The following is a 20,363-nucleotide window of genomic DNA, read 5'->3' as shown; positions in this document are numbered from 1 at the left end:
TGCTAGCGATTTCTAGCTTGACTCCACCGTGGGTAGAGAGCATATTCTGTATGATTTCAATTCTTGTAAACTTGTTGAGGTTTGTTGTCCCCACCCACCCACACCTATGCATGACCTGCCATTTCATCTCCCAACAACATGTAATTATAGCGTTAACTATAGGGAATCACAGGGTTAACTAGAGGGAATCACAACGTGGAGGAGGGGCAGTTTCCTAGGGCTGCCGTAACCGAGTACAACAAACTGAGTGGCTTATAACGAGAGAAATTTGTTCTCTCACAGTTCTGGAGGCCAGAAGTCCAAAATTAAGGTGTTGGCAGGGCCATGCTCTCCCTGGGGGCTGTAGGAGAGGGTCCTTTCTTGCCTCTTCAGCCTCTGGTGACCCCACGTGTTCCTTGGCTTGTGGCAGTAGAACTGCAATCTCTGCCTCTATCTTCACATGACTGTCTTCCCTCTGGGGTGTGTGTGTGTGTGTGTGTGTCCCAATTCCCCTCTTCTGAGATACGTACCAGTTATAATGGATCAAGGCTCACCCTAATGGCACTATCTTAACAATGAAATCTACAAAGACCTTATTTCCAAGTAATGTCACATTCGTCACAGTCAGAGGTTGGGGGTTAGGACCTCAAGATTTCTTTTCTAGGGGGACAAAATTCAACCCAGAAGAGGGGAGGAAAGCTTAAAAAGTGAAGCTGAATATAAATGTTTACAAACAAGCTAAAACCCTTTTAAGGACACTCTCATGAGCTCACTCCAGTTTCTGCACATTTCATATAGATGGAATCATACCTTCTGTGGTCTTTGGTGTCTGACTTCTTTCACTTAGTATAATGCTTTCAAGGTTCATTCATGCTGTACCATGTATCCGTACTCCATTCCTTTTTATGGCTAAATAATATTCCATTGGATGATATACCTTATTTTGTTTACCCATTCATCAGTTGATGTAAATTTGGGTTGCTTCCACTTTTTCAGCTATTATGAAAAATACTATTTTACCATTCACGTGGAAGTTTTGTAAGAACATATGTTTTCAGTTCTCTTGGATCTGAACCTAAGAGTGGAATTACTGATTCACATGGTAACTCCACAGTTAACTTTTCGAGAAAGAGCCACTCTGTTTTCCACAGTGGCTGCAGCATTTCACATCCTCACCAGCAATGTATACAGGTTCAATCTCTCCACATCCCCACTGGTATTTGTTATTTTTTCTTTCCTTGCTTCCTTCCTTCCTTCCTTCCTCCCTCCCTCCCTCCCTCCCTCCCTCCCTTCCTTCTCTCTCTTTTTTTTAAATGATAACCATCCCAGTGACTATGAAGTGGTATCTTTTTTGGTTTTGATTTGCCTTTCCCTAATGACTAAAGGTGTTGAGCATCTTTTCATGTGTTTATTGGCCATTTGTATATCTTCTTTGGAGATACATCTATTCAAATCTTTTGTCCACTTTAAAATTGGGTTATTTCTATTTTTATTGTGGAGTTATAAGAGTTCTTTATATATTTTGGATACTACATCTTTATCAGATATATGATTTGTAAATATTTTCTCCCTTTCTGTGGGTTGTCTTTTTACTTTTTTTGATGGTGTTCTTTGATGGGCAGAAGTTTTCAATTCCAGTGAAATCCAGTTTATCTATTTTTCTTTGGTTGGTTGTGATTTCGGTGTCATATATTAGAAACTATTGTTTAATCCATGGTCATGAAGATTTACATCTACGTTTTCTTTTAAGAGTCTTATAGTTTTAACTCTTATAGTTAGCTCTTTGATCCATTGTCTGTATAGTCATGCTGCATAATGACGTTTCAGTCAACAAGGGACCACATATATGACAGTGGTCCTATAAGATTAGCACCATCGAGCCTAGGTATGTAGTAGGCTATACCATCTAGGTTTGTGTAAATGCCCTCTATGATGTTCACACAATGAGGAAATCACCTAATGACCCATTTCTTAGAATATATCCCCATTGTTAAGCGACCAGTGACTGTACTAATATTTGTGTATAGTGTGAGCCAGGGATCCAAATTCATCATTTTGCATGTGGATAGCCAGTTATTCCAACACTACATGTTATTTTTATCCATTAATTTGTTTCAGATACTTTTTATGGCATCCTTGATCCTTTTCCATATATCCCACATATACATAGACAGCCGTCCTAACACACTGCCTGCAACCATACTCTCTTCCCCGGTGTGTCCTGGATCGCAGCCTTAGTGGGGTGTGCCTTCCCTGTGGGGTCCCTGGAGTGGTCCTTCCCACACTCCCAGAAGTTCAGTCACCGTCTCTGGAAATTCCCTGGGCTCCGTTCCTCCCCAGCTGAAGAGCAAAAACGGAATTAAAACCCTCCGTTGCTCACATGGGACACTTTGCCATCCTTTTTCATCTTTATTTTCACCAGTCACCATCCCCTTCTCAACAGAGTGAAAATGGCAGAGGTTTTCTCTGTTTGTCCATCACAAGAGTACACTGAAAAGTGAACAAGACCAAAATCACGGTTCCCTATCACGGCCTCTCCTGGGATCTGTGCACAAACCCTTAATCCAGAATGACCTGTGCAGGTGAGGAAATTTCAAGTCTCAGCATTTGGCTCTGGCGTTCCTCCTGTTGGTGTTTGCAAAGGCTTCCATGAATGGCTTGTGGGCCTCTCGCTCGAAGATGTGCTCAGCTGTTACAGATTACCTTCCGTTTGTATGTGTTTCTTTAGTGATCTGAGGTCATCAGTAACCTGAGATTCTCTGGCTGTGAAGGCAATGGGTGGAGGATGCTACAGGGAAGAGATCTGGAATTACACAGCAGTACCCCAGATGTGCTTGACTGGGTGCGACGGTGGTGGTGTTGGGGACAAAGCGAGTATGAGTGGAGAGATGGGGAGGCACAGTTAGGACTGAGCACATAGGCTAACCCGGCTCACATCACCTAGACCAGAGAGCTGACTTCCCCAGATACGCATGGGACAGAAGGAGATGACTCCATACTCACCACCTTAGCACCAGTTCTCAGCCGACAAAGACCTGTTTGCCCTTATTTTGGCATTGAAATAAAAGAAAAATTTCTGACCTCTTACATTCTTTTATTTATCCCTGAGTTGAAAAGCATATCCTTACCCTGTGAGAGTGTAGGCTAGTGAGAAAACTCCGCTTCAGAAGCAGACTCTCTGCAGGGTCTCAGTGGCTCCTGGGCAATCGAGTCTCTAGTCACACGTAGTTTCCTCGGACTTGTGGAATCGTCTGCCATCAAGCTGCTGAGGAGTCTGAAGGAGGACGCACCGGGAATCATTCTGCCACCGGTACAGACGGGCGGTTCTACTCCAAGCTGCTGACTTCTTAGGATCACACACCCGAAGGTGTGTGCGGTGTGCGTCTGCACTGGGGTGCATGGATTTTGCAGATAGGGTTAGGGACGGCAGAGTAGTGTCCTTGTTCAATGGGCATATGAGGCAGATGAGCAAACATCTACAAATACTGCTTTCCTCTGACACAACGTGATGTCGGTACACTTATTTATTCAGTTCAGAGTCAATTCGAATAAGCGATTTGTCCTGAGGCTCTGTGTTGGCTCTCGCCCTGGTCCTGTGGGGACTCCAGGGGATGAGAGGACAAGCGTTCCTCATCTGCTTTCAGAGCAAAGCCAATTCCATGAAGGGAAGGGCAGCCTGGGGTCAGGGCGAAGTAAGCTAAAGCAACAAGAGCTGTTTGTCTTCAGTGAGAGGAGAGCTCAGAGAGAGCCAGGTCCCATGCGACGGTCTGGGGAGGGACGTGGGACCTGGCAGGACTCTGAAGCTGTTAGATGAGGGCGAGGTGGGGGAAGGAAGGAGGGCCTGTGAGCACTGAAGGCACAGAACACCAGGCACGAATGTGCTCATCAGTGGATGGGTCAAGGCCTCTATAAGGTCTGTCAGCCCGGGTCGACCTCCCGCAAGGCGTCCGCCCGGCGCCTGGCGAGCAGCAGGAAGAGCAGGCCCAGGGCCCCCAGCAGCGCGGCCACGACCAGCCTCACGCGGCTCCACGGCGCCTTCCCGCGCCCCTACAGCGCCGCCAGCAGCCCGCGTCCCCGTCGCCTCTGCACTCGGGCCGCCACGCTCTCCGCCACCCTGCGCAGCCGCTCCTCGGGGCGCGCGCGGCCCAGGGCGCGCGCCAGGCTGTACACGTCGTTGGTGTAGGGCGCGCCCCCGTGCGCGCGCACCAGCAGCGCCATGAGCTCGGCCACCTGGGCCTCCCGCTCCGCGCCACTGGCGCGGTTGTCGAAGGCGCAGACGCGGCCGCCGCACTCGGCCACCAGTTCCCGCAGCGCGCGGTTGTCGGTGCAGCGCACGTAGTCCTGCAGCGAGGTCCCGGCCAGGTCCTCCTTGTGCGTGAAGAGCAGGACCGTGCGCGCCCCCGCGCCCTCGCCGAACATGGCCTTGAGCCGGCGCGCGGCCTGCTGGTCCTGGGCGGTGAAGCGGCCCAGCTGGCTGACGAGGAGCAGGGCGTGCGGCCCGGGCGCCGAGAGCAGGTAGCAGCGGCCCCTCTCGCCGCAGCCCGGCTCTGTCCTGGGGTCTTCGGCGCCGAACAGGTCCGGGGTGTCGATGACGTCCAGGTGCCAGCCGGCCCAGCGGCAGCTGCCCACGGCGCAGGTGGTGGTCACCTGCGCGGCGCTGAGCCTCGAGAGGAAGCGCCGCTGGCCCAGGATGCTGTTGCCTGTGGCGCTCTTGCCGGCCCCCGTCCTCCCGGCCAGGATGAGCCTGAGCCTGGGCTCCTGCGGGTTGTCCTCGGAACCTGCGCGGACAATGATTCGTGAGCCGCACGCCTGGAAGCGACTGAGCCTGCTGACCTGGACCTGCTGGACGCCTTTCGAACAAAGGGGAGCAATAGTGCCTCACCCTTTGCTTTTCAAGGCCAGCCTTCACTGAGGTGATCTGGTTAGAGACTTTTGGACTCCCGGGGATCTTTACCCGTTCATGTCTTTCCTCTTTGGCGTCACCACATGCGCCTGGGGATGCTGCAACACCCCGTGGGCTTTTCTCTAGAGGACGCCCCTTTACAATTCCAGGCCACATGGGCTGCATCTGATGTGACCTCTGGTCACCCACAGCGTGCAGAGCTGTTGCTTATTTCACGACTTCAGTGGCCTCTGCGATACTCTCCCAGGTGCCATCCCAGGAGGAAAGGCAGCAGGCCTCGTGTGGAAGGGCTGCCCAGAGTCCCAGACACCTGGGTTTGAGCTACAGCCCCGCCATCTGCCAGCTGTGTTCCCTGTGAAGGTGCTTACTCTAAGAGTTAAACGTCTTCTGCAAAAATGGAAACAGATTGGGGCTGGCCCCGTGGCCGAGTGGTTAAGTTCGCGCGCTCCGCTGCAGGCGGCCCAGTGTTTCATTGGTTCGAATCCTGGGCGCGGACATGGCACTGCTCATCAAAACCACGCTGAGGCAGCGTCCCACATACCACAACTAGAAGAATCCACAACGAAGAATATACAACTATGTGCCGGGGGGCTTTGGGGAGAAAAAGGAAATAATAAAATCTTTAAAAAAAAATAAATGGAAACAGACTGTTTCTCACAGGGATGTGGGGGGTGAGCTGAGACAAGCTCTCTTCTTCCCTCCCTCCTCCTTCCCTCCTCCTCCCTCTCCTCTCTCTCAAACCTGCTGCCTAAGAAGACAGCGGTTTAACCTTCCATCCTGTTCTCTAACACCTTCTGCCTGGCAAATCGTGTTCCCTCTAGTCCATGATTGGATCCCTTCTGCATCCTCCTCTGCGGAGATCCGAGTAGATCCATGGTCCTCATTTCCAACTTTGGGATTGGAGGCGCAGGCTAGTCACAGAACTTAATGTCTCCCAGCAGGGCAGGGGCAGAGGTCCAGCTAACGTGCAGGTGGGGCTTGTCTCTGGTCAGTCTGGAGTTGGCTCGCCCCTCATCACCCAGAGCTCACCCCTGGGGGCAGGAACGCCTTGCGAGATGTGTTCTTACCATAGGCATTTTCTTCGTCTTTTACCATCCTCCGTCCGCGCATGCTACCTGCAAGAGTCCCAAACACAGTTTGATCTTTCGTTTCTCATTCATTTATTCATCAGATAGGTATAACTCCCCACAATGTGTCAGGCAAAGTGGAAAGAGCTGGTGACCCCACAGTGAGGAAACCATGGTTCCCTCCTGCCCCTGAACATCCGAGTTTAGGGAGGAACCTGGGAAGAGCCTGGGCTGGGGTTGAAGTGAGGCTGAGAACTTGGCTTTGTCATTTCCGGGACTCCAAGTGCAGCAGCAGAGCGCAGAGCATGACACTCACTCTGCGTCAGTGAGGCGGCTGTGGATGTTAATTTCCCAGGTAATTCTGTGTCAGTACATGAGCCTTAGATATGAAGTTTCCCCAGGAGGTTCAGCAGCCAGAGGAGACTGGAAAACACTGAGAACCCCAAAAGTTGCCCAGTGACTTAGGGAACACCCTAGGGTGGTTGGCCTGGGAAACAACCAGAAGAAAATTGGAGTTTTGTTTGTGGAAATAGGAAAAGAGACGTACCTCGCAAGCTGCTCTGGACAGCCTCTGACTCTGCTCTCAGCAAGCTGGATAATTTGGCTCGCAATGTGTCTAACTCTGATCTGTGTGCTGGAGAGACTGGGGCGCTCCCCTCCATCTCCTGATGTTCTGCCCCAAATCTGAGGCTTCTCAAAGTAAACTAATGATGTCCAGCTCAACCATCATTTAATACAGTAAACGTTCAGGGAGGATGTTTGCCGGATCCCACTGGTACCCGGACGCAAGTGCATAGTCTCTCCTCCGTCTGGGTCTCCAGCCTCATCTCCAGCCACTCCCTGACTCGATCAGCCGCTCCACCAGGTGCAGACTTCAGGGCCTTTCCAGCCCACCTTGTGCTTTCCCTGCTGTGACCATTCATCCTCTCCCACGTTCTGTCTGAGTCCTGCCTGAGCTCACATCCGTTTCTAATTCTCCCTGTCCCTGTCGTCCACCTGGTTACTGCAGTCGACCGTGTTCTCTCCCACTGGCACCACACAAGGGAAAGCAAAGCAGAGGTTTGCTGAATACCTTGTCTCTGGCCAAAGGGCCAAGAGGACAGGTTTGCCTGGTCCTCAGTCCAAATTGCTCGTGTTCCTGCAGTAAGTGCCCTGCTACCTCCCCAAGCCTTGAGGAAAGTGCAACCCACGGGCCTACTGTGATTGATTAGTTTGTGTGTAGAAATCACCAAGCTGCCATAATTGACAACAGCAGAAATGAAGAAACAGCCACAAGATTAGAGCAAAGAACAAGAATTTAGCCAAAGCAAGAAGTCCTTGTCAAAGGTGGAGATGAGAACATGTGCCACACGGAATTCACAGTACCCTGGGGTAGGTCTGTGGGCTTTTCCATATAGTTTGGATGGGGGTTGAAGTGATTTTAAACAGTTTTTAAGTTGAAGTTTGGGTGACAAATGGCTCCAACTCGTTGAGGGGCGTAAACCCTGTGAGTCCTGTATTCGTAATCCTCTGAGACTTCAAAGTTCATCTAGTTCAGCACCTCCCAAACTTACTGTTTTTCAGAACTGCTTGAGTGTTCTTTAAAAATGTACATTTTGGGGACCATCCTCAGAGAGTCTGATTCATGAATCAGGTGTTTGTGATGTAATCAGTCCACAAATCAGAGACTGGAAACTGTTATTTATTCAAACGTCTTCATTGTGCAGATGGAGAAATTGAGGTGTCCCTGACGCTGGGGTGGGAGAAGCTTGGATTAGGGGTCCTGCATGGGAAGGGGTTGGAGAGCAAGCTTAACCTCAGATGTCTCCCGAGGGCCCCTGCTGTGGGCAGTATGGGGAGGGAGGATCTGGGGCGTCCATTCAGATGCACCCGGATCTGCCACATTGTCACTCGCTCTGAGGTTGGATTGCTCATGGTCCAGAGAAGCATCTTTCGCCTTTGCTGAGTATGCAGTCTGGGCAATGTTGCATGCTTTCAAAATGTAACCTGTTCCTGGAAGTGGTTCCAGCACACACTTCACTCACTGTGTTAAGGGAGTAAAGAGGGGCGACAGGTTTGTTCCTAAACAAGAATGTGCATCCTCCAGGCTGGAGAAGATACTCATAAACTTCCTCTCTCAAAACTCGGGACATCTTTAAACCTGGAAGCATCATCCTGGGTGCTCAGGCTCTTACTCACCCGCATGGTGCCTGGTGGGATGCAGGAGCTCAGGCAGTAAACGCTCTCAGAACCACTTTCCTGCTGGGTGGTCACAGCTCCCACTCCCCAGCCAGATACCTCCCAGTTTGGGCTCACCTTTCCTGGTGACAGGCCCAGATGCTAGCTCCCAGAATCAGCTGGCCTACTGCTTTCTGTTCAACTGTGAGTGCAGCAGGCTGTTCCTTCCAACACACAGAGGAAGTCACTGTGCTTCATAGCCCTCAGAACCCAGGAGGCTCAGGGAGGGAGGGCCCAGTGGTGACAACTTAAAGAGAGACACAATCCCCATTGGGTTGCGCATTTGCAGTGTTTCTCCTGCAAACCCTCCTTCCTGCTGTGACCAAGGTGGTGTGTGACTCCAGCAGGGCCAATCTACCAAATATCTTGCCACAGCTGTGGAAGGGAAGGGCGGTGTAGGCCCCAGCCCTGACTCTACTTCTAGAGTTGGCGACTGATCTGATCTTCAATTATCTGTTACCCTTTAGGGATTTCTTTTTCCCTATAAAATTGGTCCAGAGAGTCTCCTGCCCCAGGAGAAAGAATATGCTAACCATTCTCAACGGCTGTCTGTTGACTGGACGTCCATGTGGCCAGTGCTACCCTGAGGTCCAGTCCATCAGAAAAGTGTGGAAGCAGAGTCTCATCATTCTCTAAGGAAGGCAGGTGCTCCAGCTATTGAAGGACCTGAGGGCTCGGCAGTGTGTTGAGGATGAATGCCTTACTCAGTTCTTCAGTGGACCTTGTCACAAGGCCTAGTCCAGTCATGTGTGTTGGTGTCGCCAGTTCTAGTTTTCTCTCTTCTCTCAAGAGAGTCATGAGAGCGAGGTCAGCGACAGACCCAATCGTGTGGTGAACACGCTACAAAAGAACTGGCTGTAGACCTGGTCATGTCACTAAGCAGCTGTGACCTCACCTAGCTCACTTAAACTTTTGGGAGTTCACTGTCCCTTTACATGAGAAGGAAGGCTAACCTGAGCCCTGGTCCACTGGCTGCGGCCTGATTTTTCCTCTCTTCCTTGCCAGCCAAAGTTTTCAGTGTGGGAAGAGACTCAACTTCCACTATTTCCCACCCTTTTTTTGGGATGACGGACACTCCCCCTGTTTCCATCAGCATTGCTGAGGCAGGGAGCCTCTCGTTCTCCCACTAGATCAGCAGGGCCAGGACTACTGTGAGGCAAGTGCGGTGTCCAGAGCACAGAATTTAAGGAGGTACTCACCCCAGAGTCACTCAAGGGCTGACCCTGCAGGTGAACGGTCCTGAGAGTGAGGGCTTCCTTAAGAGCGAGGTGCCTGTAGCCCTAGCCTCACCCTACTCCAAGCCATGGAGATCAGCTTTGACTGAGTCTTGGAGATCCGACATGTACCTTCCATGAAGATGCTTTCAGTGCCTCTTCGATACTTCCTTGCCATTCGCTGTTCCTATGCATGCGTGTGGTGTCTTACTTCAGTCACCTGTAACTCTCTGCCTGAGGGCTTATCTGGCTATAAGAGTTTGCTTGGCTAGTGCCTGGAGCAACCTGAGGTTGTCAGAGAGCTAACAAACACAGGAGCAGACCTCATCAATGACAGTCAGAAGTTAGTGAATTAATACCCTGGTTTCCTTGCTTATCAAACTGTCCCCTGCCCACCTAGTGAGGTAACTCTGAGGTATAGTCTCCACAAATTGCTGAGGTCCCCAGCAGGACTGAGGCACAGTTGTCTGCAGTGGGGACGTCCGCATCCTTGTCTACAGTAGTAACATGCTTGTGAACGCCACCTGCTTTGGCCCCTCTGCCTTCCCTGTCTCTGTGTTGTGTTCCCCATCTCTGCTAGTGCTGCCTGGGATTACCTCGTATCCGAAAGGCTGTCTCCATCTCCACTTTCCTCTACATTCCTGTTAGCTTTCGATTATTTCTCCCTGTCTCTGGGTTGCTCCCCTGTTCTTCACTCACTTGCCATCAATAGGGGGAACATATCTGAGGCCCGAGGCCCTGAGACTCCAGGGTCTCAGAACTATCCAGAATGCTTATTTCCTCTCCTCCTCTATTTCGACACTTCCTTCCTTCCCTTTCAATATTTACACGTTCACTGTTTTATTCTCTGTTCTTATAAATCCAGTAAAATGACACAGAAATCGTTAAATTCATGCATTTTAAGGAAAACATCCTTCCTGAAGAGATCTTTGCTAATAAGAAGTTCAAACCTCCTGGGGTAATTCTTCAAACCTGATCTCCCTGTCTTTTCATGACATTCCCAGAGCTGAACAGTCAGCATCCCTAGGGCCATGAAGGAAGAAGAGTGATCCAGATAGCATCTCAGGAGAGGAGACTATAAGAAAATAACTCCTTCTATCAAATATTGACTATCTGAAAGACATTGGCCCCACTGTTCCCCAGAATTTAGGTGCGCTATTTCAATGCCCATGTAGATCCTGGTTCTTTTTTGAGGAGAGGGAGGTCATGGCAATCAAGGTTTACTTGTTTACAAGTACCAGCCATGTAGGTGGTGTCCAGGATTCAGTTTCACAGGACAAGAACCAAGGCCAGCTTCCTAATTTTACAGCATGTTTTCCTTTATGTTTAAAGGAGATGGAAGTGTCTTATCCCAATGAGATGTTAAAATGTTGTGTATTTAATCTTCAAATATTATGTACAATGGGATACTGAAGTCAAACGTATTAAAAATGTTCAGAGTGAGAGAGAAGCATATTACAATTAGTCTAGACTTGTGTGAGAACCTAGGATGAGTTTCAGTTAATAAAGGACCAGGAGAAAGGACAAGGGTAGAGGCATATTTGAAGTAACCTCAGCATGCCATAAAAAGACAAATGAATGAGGAAAAATCACTCAGACAATGTGTAGGGTATAAAGAAAAAGGACTAAGAACAGAACTCCAAAGGCCCTCATCATCCTGGATCCATAAAGGAGAAAGTATTGCAAATGTTCAAGAAGTAAAAAAAGCTGAAAGGTTTGTTGTTGTTAAAAACAAACTGAAGAATATTTGAAAAGGAAAAAAAATCAGTTAAAATGGGGGATTTTTTGTTTCTGGTTAAGTTGGTGGAAGATGCAAAAGCCCTTAACCTCCACAATGACAAGAATTGGACAGAATAAAAACGTACTTCTCTGTGTCTAGCAAAGGATGGTGGATGCAAGGAAGCACTGAGGAACAGGATTCATGATAAGAAAGAGCCCTTACAGGTGAGCAGAGAGCTGGGGAGCCTTCTTTACCTGGGGTAGGTACTTGGCCTGGATATAAATGTTTGGATGGGTTGGCTGGCCACAGAAAGATAGACTTTGCTGAGTGGAGGAGAAATTAGATGATCCTTTCATGACAAGGTGGGCTATCAAAATAGATGGGCATCTACATGATCCTTGAGGGAAAACCAAATTGCTTCTCTTGATAACTTCTCCCCTTTCCATCATAAATTATCTTTCCTAAGAAAGCTGCAGTGGAGAATGGCCAACAAAACCGAGACATTATTCAATCTACATATTGTTACAGGGCCCTGCTGATGAAGTAAAACCATTTTCAATTGGAGCCTTACACCCTCCCAGTTCAAAAGTTGACACGATAAAGAAGCTGCTGTGGTTTTTTGTGGTTGCAGGATCAGAAGTGAACTCAGTCTATTTAACTCAAATGTAGGAGCCAAGGATGTGATCACTCTAACCACCAGACAGATAAATGAACTTGCACTCTCCATGAGATAAACCAAACCAGGGTAAACATACACTTCATACTTCAGTTTTATTGTCTCGCATACAATACAAATTTACATGACATGTCAAGAATCTGGAAAATATGAATCATGATCATAAGGGCAAACAGTTAGTAGAAGCAGAGCCACAGATGACTCATTCATTAGAATTACCAGTTAAGGACTTTAAAATAGCTATTACAAATGTACTAAAGAATTTATAGAAAAATAAATATAATGAGCTAAGAGTTGAAGAATTTCATGGGGGAAATATAAACTCTCAAAAGAACAAAATCTTGAGGCCAGCCCAGTGGCATGGTGGTTAAATTCCCGTGCTCCTCTTTGGTGGTCTGGGATTTGCAGGTTCAAATCTGGGGCATGGACCAGCACACTGCTCATCAACTAATGCTAAGGCGGCATCTGACATGCAAAATAGCAGGTGATTGGCACAGATGTTAGCTCAGTGCCAATCTTCCTCAAGCAAAAAGAGGATTGGCAACGGATGTTAGCTCAGGGCCAATCTTCTCCCTAAATCTGAAACTAGAAAATAAAATAACTGAAATTTTTTTAGAAAACTTACTTGGATGGGCCTAATAGCATGTTGGACATTGAAGAAAGGATCTAAGAACTTGAACACAGGGCAAGAGGAGTTAGTGAGATTGAAGCACAAAAAGGAAAAAAAATTGAAAAAATAAATGAACATGGCACTAGTGATCAATGGGACAGTATCAAGTGGTCTAATGCCATTGGAATCCAAGAAGGAGAAGAAAAGACTGAACTGGGTAGAAAAAACGTTTTGAGGATATGATGACCAAAAATGTTAAAATTTGATGGAAAACTTCAACTCATAAATCCAAAAATCTTAATTAACAGTCAGTAGCAAATACGAAGAAAAACAAACCGAGGCACTTTATAGTCAAACTACTGAAAACCAAAGAAAAAGAGAAAAATTTAAAATCACTAGAGGAGGCAAAAAGACACATATTATACACAGGGGACCAATATAAGAATGACAGCGACTTTCTCGTCAGAAACAATATGAGCCAGAAAACATTGGAACAAGCTTAAATTGCTGCAGAAAAATAATAGACTTCTTTATTCAGCAGAACTACCCTGAAAAAATGAAGATTAAAAGAAGACATTTGAAGATAATGAAAACCAGGGAGTATTTGTCCCACCAGGCTTATACTGCAAGAAATGTTAAAGAAATTCTTGAGGCTGATGGGGGTGATACCAGATAGAGACTTGGATCAACAGGAAAGAATGAAGGTCTCTGGAAATTTTAAATATGTGGGAAATATGAAAAGACTACTATTTTGATTATTGCTTTGTTTCTAATAAAGGAAATTGATTAAAGCAAAATAATCATAGCATAGTGTGAGTTTTGTAACATATGAAGAAGTAAAAAAAATGACCACAATATCACAAAGGGAGGAGAGGAGCTAAACGGAAGTAACTTCTCTGAGGTTCTAATATTTTATTTGAAGTGGTGCACTGTCTTAATTCAAGATTGAGAATTAAAGTTAAGGGATAAATATTTTAGTCCCTAGTGCAACCACTGAAAAAGTAAAAGCCAAAAGAAGAGAGAAAGTGGAATAAATTTTTAAAACTCAGTTAATACAAAAGAATAAAAAAAAGAGGGACAAAGAAACGATGGGGTAAATAGAAATCAGGAGCAGGAAGGTAGACTTAAATCCAAGCACAGCTGTAGTTACGTTATATGTAACTGATCTTTGACAAAGGAGCAAACGTTTCAATGGAGAAAGGTCAGTCGTTTCAGCAAATGATGCCAGAACATGATTCTGGATGTCCACCTGCAAAAAAATGAGTCTAGACACAGACCTCAAATCTTTCACAAAAGTTAACTCCAAATGAATCATAGATGTAAATGTTAAATGAAAACTATAAGACTCCTAGAAGATGACGTTGGAGAAAAATCCAGGTGACCTTGGGTTGGCGGTGACTTTTTAGATAGAACACGAAAAGCATGATCCATGACAGAAAAAATTGACAAACTACATTTCATTAAAATTAAAAACTTCTGCTCTGCAAAAAATACTAAGAATGTGCAATAAAATAGAATGCAGAAAATACGATAGAGAAAATCAAAGTTAGATTTTTGTAATGTGTAATAAAATTGATAAATCTTCAGCCAGGCTGATCAAACAAAAAGAAATAATCATGAACTACCAGTAGCAGAATTCAAAGAGGAGAGATTACTATAGTTCCTGTACATATCAAAGGCATAATAAAAAGATTTTATGAGTTTGTGCAAATAAACTCAACAACTTTGATATAATGGAAAAATTCCTTCAAAAGCATAACTTACCAAAATGAGCATAAGAAGACATAAAAAATGAGAACAGCCTTGTATATTTGGATAAAAATGAGTTTGCAATATCAGTTCCCTGGGAAGGTCCTCACATAATGTAGAAGGCTCGGAGTCACTCTTCAGCTTTGCCGACACCCCAGGCTGAGTTTCTTGAGCTCAGCGTGGGTATCGGCGTGTGCCTGTTGGTCAACCCTGCCTTCCAAGTTTGCTTATTTCTCATGGCTCTCAACTCCAGTTTTAGCTCCACCTTCTTTTTATGTGTATTGTTTGCTTCCCCTTTGGAGTTTTCCTTATTTTCTAGTGAGCTGATCAGTCATAAAAGTCTTGTTAATTTTAATAAATTCAGCTTCTATTTGCATTTAACAGGACGATGCATCAGTGTACCCAGTCCACCATCTTGTCTGAAGTCTAAGCTTCTGTGTGTGTTTCACTGGCCGATGTGAGTGGGGCAAGGGATCAAACCTGGCTGAGCCTCTTCCTGTGTTAAGCAAATTAGATGTGCCTGAAACAGACCAATGACGTGTCCATGTGTCTGTGTGTGGTCGTTGGGCATAAATTGGATCCCTTATGGAGTAAATGAGCCATGTGTCCACTTACCATCTTCTGAGGATAAAACCATAGAACAGAAATAAACACAAGTGATTTCAGGAACTTTATGGTTTACTTGTTATTTTATTATATTGAGTAGAAATTTTATTGTTATTTTTCTTAAGTCCAGTAGAAATAGTATTAGGAAGAACAAAGGGAGTTTCCATGAACATAAAATTGGCTTTAGAGATTTGAAAATGAGACGAATTTTATGTAGGCAACTTCCAAATGGTTTTGGTATTATATTTTGAAACAAACAGTAACTTTTACAATAATTTGGTTCATTAATAAATAGGGTGATGTTAAGATTGAAACGCTTCACAGAATCTCGAACATTCACTGATGTCAGGCTGTACATTACACGGAGGCCCTGTGATTCACGCACTATATGACAGTGAGCAGATAATTACTGGTCTGTCCCTATAGTCTAGGAGTCTTGCGTTCCAGTCCAGTGGTCTTTCTGGAAATTATCATTAACTTTTGGAGTATAATTAACAGGAAGCTACAGAAGAAATTGTATATACAAAAGAGTGAGCAGTAAAACAAGTTGCACATTCTGTACAATACACAAAATAAGAGAATTAACAATTTGACAAACAACTGAATACAAAACAAAAGACAGACTAGTGCTTTGATTAGGGCTTGTTTTAGGCAATTGGCGTTGGCCGTGGTTGTGTAACGTCTCTGAATTTCCATGTACTTACTTGATAAGACTCTCTTTGAAATCCTTCAGTGCTTCCTCTGACTGCACAGGTCCACCTTCTGACCCTGTCACTAAGCCGTACAGCCCATTGGCATAGTGGTCACCCTTGTGCTCCCTCACCAGGTCCTCAATCAAGTCCATGAGCTCCTTCAGTTGGTCGTCCCGGTCACTGCCTTTAGCACGGTTATTGAAGGCACACACTCGCCCCCCACACGCTGCCACCAGCTTGCTTAGGGCTTTGTTCTCTGAGTCGTGGATGTAGTCTACCAAGGACCCTCCCTCCAGGTCTTCCTTGTGGGTGAAGAGGACAATTGTGTGTCTCATGGCATCGTCTCCAAAGATCTCCCTCACCCTCTGCGCAGCCTGCTGGTCCTGGGTGGTGAATCGGCCCAGCTGCATCACCAGGAGCAGCACATGGGGTCCTGGGGCAGAGAGCGAATAGCATCTCTGGACCTCCTTGTACGGGGAGTCAGCGTGGTCCTTCCCAGAAAACATATCTGGTGTGTCAATAACGACCATCTCCCTCTCTCCCCAGCCTCCCCGACTTTGACTGCAAGTCTTGGTCAGGGTCCGGGCGCCCAGCCGCGACTCAAACGCTTGCTTCCCGAGGATGCTATTCCCAGTGGCACTTTTGCCAGTGCCCGTTTTGCCCACCAGAATGATCCTCAGCTCTGATCCTCTGGCAAGTTGGTTCTTCCCATGTGGTCCTGTTAAGAGCAAGTTTGCTGTGTTATTATTCTATTGATCACGCCAATGGAATGTTTTTAATGATAAGGACTTATTCTCACATTATGGGAAAAGACCTTCAACAATATATTGTACTTATGAACTCAAAGCTTCATCAGCAAATAAAACAAATAAATTATGGGTTTTAAACCTTCTCGATTTTCTAGGACTGCAGGGTATTGCCATGTTGGATCCCAGGCAAGCGTACGTGGGTGACAAGACGAATTTAGAAACATATCTCGTCACGTAAGGCTTGCCTGAATCGCTGCGCTCTGGCCCTCTAAAAGACAAATTTTCTGAAGATCAGAGATGTGAGGCCAAGACTGTGGCTCCATCTCCGGGCGGGTTAAGTAACCTGACTCTGCTCTGAGGCCAGAGCTGGTGCCTCTGACCTCGGCTGGGCAGGGCTGTGGTCGTGACCACCAACGAAATGGCTGGAGCAGGAAAATACTGGAAAGAGCAGTGCAAAATTCCTCTCCTGAGTGAAGGAGCAGCTGATGGCCCATGCTTTGCTTAGAGAGGACAGCATGACTTCTATGTAAAATAGGCACACAATATGGTGAAATAGGCACACGGGAAGTCACTGTCTCACCTGAGTGACGGTGTTCACGTTGGCCCATTGCTGCTCCTGAGGGACAGACACCAGAGACCAATAAAAAACCATTACCTTTCAGTTCTGGATCGTGAAAGGCCCTTGTACTCCAAGAGCACTTTCACACCGTGCTTCACTTGTTTGCACATAGCTGCCAACGTGCTGGAGGAGAATTACCATCCTCCGTTACAGAGAAATCCAGTCACTTGCCCCTAGTCACCCTGGGAGTGGAGAAGCCCCCTGCTTCTTACCTCCATGCCCACCTCTTCTCTTGCTTCCTTCCTCCCTTCCGCTCACTGGCCTCCCTGCCCCTTCTCTTGGCCTCACCCCTTTACTTCTCTCACCTTCTTGTCTAAGTGTGCGCTCCCCACTTCTGAGATTGTCTCCTCCTCCTCCTCTCCTTCTTTCCCCACCTTGCTCCCTTCCTTCCACTTCTCCACTCTTTCCAAACCCCCTGCCTTCATTTTCAGTCCTTGCGGAGACACTCAATGAGTTAGGAGCACGACTCTGGAAAAGCACACTGTCCTTTACGCCAGAAATACACTTCAGTGATCTGTCAATTACCTGAATATTCCTCCTCCCTCAGGCGCCACCAGGAAGTAGCCCTGCGACCTAGTTCCCTGTCCTGGGCGGTGAGGAGCATCGGTTCATGTTCATCCAATCACTTTTTCTCTCCCTTAAATCCAGCAGCATGTACCAAAGCAACAAGGCACAGAAAACCGATACCCACATGGGAAAGCCCAAATTCTTCCAGTTAGCACTTTTCATTGGCTTTATGCTAAGGAAACTCTCTTTGCCAGAGATGTGTAAACTGAGCGATGGGAAGTTCTCAGTTCTGTAAGCTGGCTTCCCTTAAGCCAAAGGCAGTCACTCTACATCGTTTCCCTTAAAATAGGGCAAATTTCTTCGTGACAAATTTTTTTTGAACATAGCTTGGGAACTAGAAATCAACACTGAACGGCGTTTCTTGAATATGGGCTTACCGATTTACTGGCCAAAGGAACAGAGGGCTTCCCGTCCAAACCTGTGACTTGCCAGCTCAGGGCGAAGAGAAAAAGAAAACAAAAACCCCAGTCTGTTTTCTTCCTCTCTGTAATCTCCACTGAGCTTCCTCTTGCAAAAGAGCCCCACCGCGTGCCGGCGTCTGAAATTCTCATTTATGCCACATATACAAAATAGGCAGTTAGAATGGGAAAATCTAATCCGTAGTCATTCGCTATCGTGTGGGCCGCCTGTCTCTTCCTGTCAGTGGGGAAAAGCTCTTGTTTGAATGATTTCGACTGGACAGGATAGCAAGGCAGGGACACCAGGAAATGGGCAGTTTGATTCCTTCCCACCCGGCTGTGTCCTCACAGTTACAATTTTTCCTAACTCACTCACACTGGTGGCCATGATGGCTTTGAAGTCAAGTGCCACTGGGGAAGGAGAAAGCATCGGGGGGGCACCTCTGACAGCGCACCATACAGGGGAAGAAGGATAGAGACAGGAGACCCCGAGAGAAGCCCGTGTTGTCCAAATCAGACCGAGAGTAACATCAGTGACCATCAAAGCATCTTGAAACAGCTCACTCGTGGCTTCGCTGGCATCCCTGCCTTTCTTTCCTGTCCGGCTCTGTGATTTCAGGGAACACACCCCAGGGAGCAATGATCTAGGCAGTGTCCACAATAACAAGCTGGAGTGTCCACACTCAAGATGAACAACCCAAGAGTTAAAGTTGAAATCATTCAAACGCTCTTTTTCCTATTTATATGACAATCACTATGACCCGATTAAATGACCCGATTAAAACCTGGGCAAAGGATCTGAATAGATATTTTTTCAAAGAAGTCATACAAATAACCAATAGATACATGAAAAGGTGCTCAACATCACTAGTTATTCGAGGAATGCAAGTCAAAATCACGATGAAACATCACTTCACACCTGCTAGGATGGCTATCATCTAAAAGACAAGAGATAACAAGTGTTGGCAAGGATGTGGAGAATTCACACTGTTGGTGGGAGTGTAAATTGGTACAGCCACTATGGAAAACGATGTGGAGGTTCCTTAGAAAATTAAAAGTGGGCCTGCCATATGATCCAGCCATCCCTCTTCAGGGTATAGATACAAGGGAAATGAACCCAGTATCTTGATGAGATGCCTGTCCTTCCGTGTTCATTGCAGCGTTATTGACAATAGCCAAGACGTGGAAACAACCTAAGTGTCTGTCAATGGGTGAATGGATAAAGAAGAGGTGGTAGGTGTAAATGACGGAATATTATTTAGCCAAGAGAAAGAAGGAAATCTGGCCCTTTGCAACAACATGGGTGAAGCTTGGGGCATTATGCTAAGTGAAATAAGTCAGACAGAGAAAGACAAATAGTGTGTAATCTCACTTATATGTGGAATCTAAAGAAAAAACGTGGAACTCCTAGAAACAGAGAGTAGAGTGGTGATTACCAGGGTCTGGACATTTAGGAAGGTGGGGAGGCGATGGTCAGAGGGTAAAAGCTTTCAGTTATGAGTGAGCCAGCTCTGGGGATGCACTGTGAGCAGGGTGACTACAGTTAGAATCCTGCACCTCACACGTGAAACTTGTGAAGTCAGCACATCTGTCCTGTTCTCACCACACACACAAATAAGGCGACTCCGCGAGGCGGTGGATGTGTTCGTTAATTTCACTCTAATAATCATTTCACAGAGTATACATATATCAAATCATCACCTTGTACACTTTAAATATATATGGTTTTATTCGTCAATTGTAACTCAATAAAATTGGGGCAGAGGGGACAAAAAATAAAGACAGACAGCAAGTAAGGATGTTGAAGAACCAAAACTGCACTGTTGGTGAGAGTGTAAAACGTTACATTTTGGGAAAACATCTGGCAGTTTCTATGTCCTTCATTAGAGTATTATGTCTTTTTTTCATGTAGAAAAATAGTTTTTCACTTCCTTTTGATTCTTTTGGGGTTTCTAGGTTTGTCATAGATCGGATGCAAGTAATGATATTTTACTCCCCTATTTCCAAAAATATACCCTGTATTGTTTTTTCTTGTATAATTACATTGGTCGCTACCTTTAAAAAGTGAACTAATGTTGTGCTTCTATTTTTTACTTTAATTTTAGGGTATCTAATATCATTAACACTGATGCTGGTTTTTGCCCTTTAATTAATCAGTTTGTTTAGAGATCAAGGTAGCACACTATGTTTAGACTTTTTCCTTAACGCCATTTATCTGAGGTGTAAATTTGGAAAATTGTCTCTTTTAATGTTGATTAAAATAATTCCATGAGTTTTTCTTTTAACCTATTAGAATTGTAGATTATGTTAATAAGTTTCCCAACATAGATGATGTGTATGTGTGTGCATATAAAAGGTTGGGCTCCAAGGAATGCAGACTGTCGAGATGGAGATAGGAATGTAGGACATTTATGAAGAAGTCAACTCAGGAGTAACACTTGCAGGAGAAGGAAAGACAGGATTAGGCAGGGGGAGTGCGACTGAGATGGCGTTACCACAAATGTCCCCTCTACAGGAGACCTAAAGTTTGGATGGACCTTTGAGTGAAGGTGAGCGGGCCGGGCTTAATCCCATTGACCAGTTATTGGATGTAAGCT

The 20,363-nt window shown here is 46.1% G+C and overlaps 1 protein-coding gene and 1 pseudogene across 1 annotated transcript; both read right to left on the bottom strand.

Moving 5' to 3' along the window:
• Positions 1-2,354: 2,354 nt before the first annotated feature.
• Positions 2,355-14,334, bottom strand: LOC102150984 (GTPase IMAP family member 1). The gene is made up of 2 exons (XM_070266036.1): positions 14,151-14,334; positions 2,355-5,997 (listed from the first exon to the last, which is right to left on the bottom strand). The coding sequence occupies exon 2, from the start codon at positions 4,396-4,398 to the stop codon at positions 4,027-4,029; it is 372 nt and encodes a 123-aa protein (XP_070122137.1). The 5' UTR covers positions 4,399-5,997; positions 14,151-14,334; the 3' UTR covers positions 2,355-4,026.
• Positions 14,335-14,931: 597 nt separating this feature from the next.
• On the bottom strand, positions 14,932-17,533 carry LOC100054458 (GTPase IMAP family member 2-like; annotated as a pseudogene).
• Positions 17,534-20,363: the final 2,830 nt, after the last annotated feature.

Source organism: Equus caballus, chromosome 4 (assembly GCF_041296265.1).
Source record: "Equus caballus isolate H_3958 breed thoroughbred chromosome 4, TB-T2T, whole genome shotgun sequence".
Classification (NCBI taxonomy): Eukaryota; Metazoa; Chordata; class Mammalia; order Perissodactyla; family Equidae; genus Equus; species Equus caballus.
This window is presented reverse-complemented; position numbering and strand designations above follow the sequence as displayed.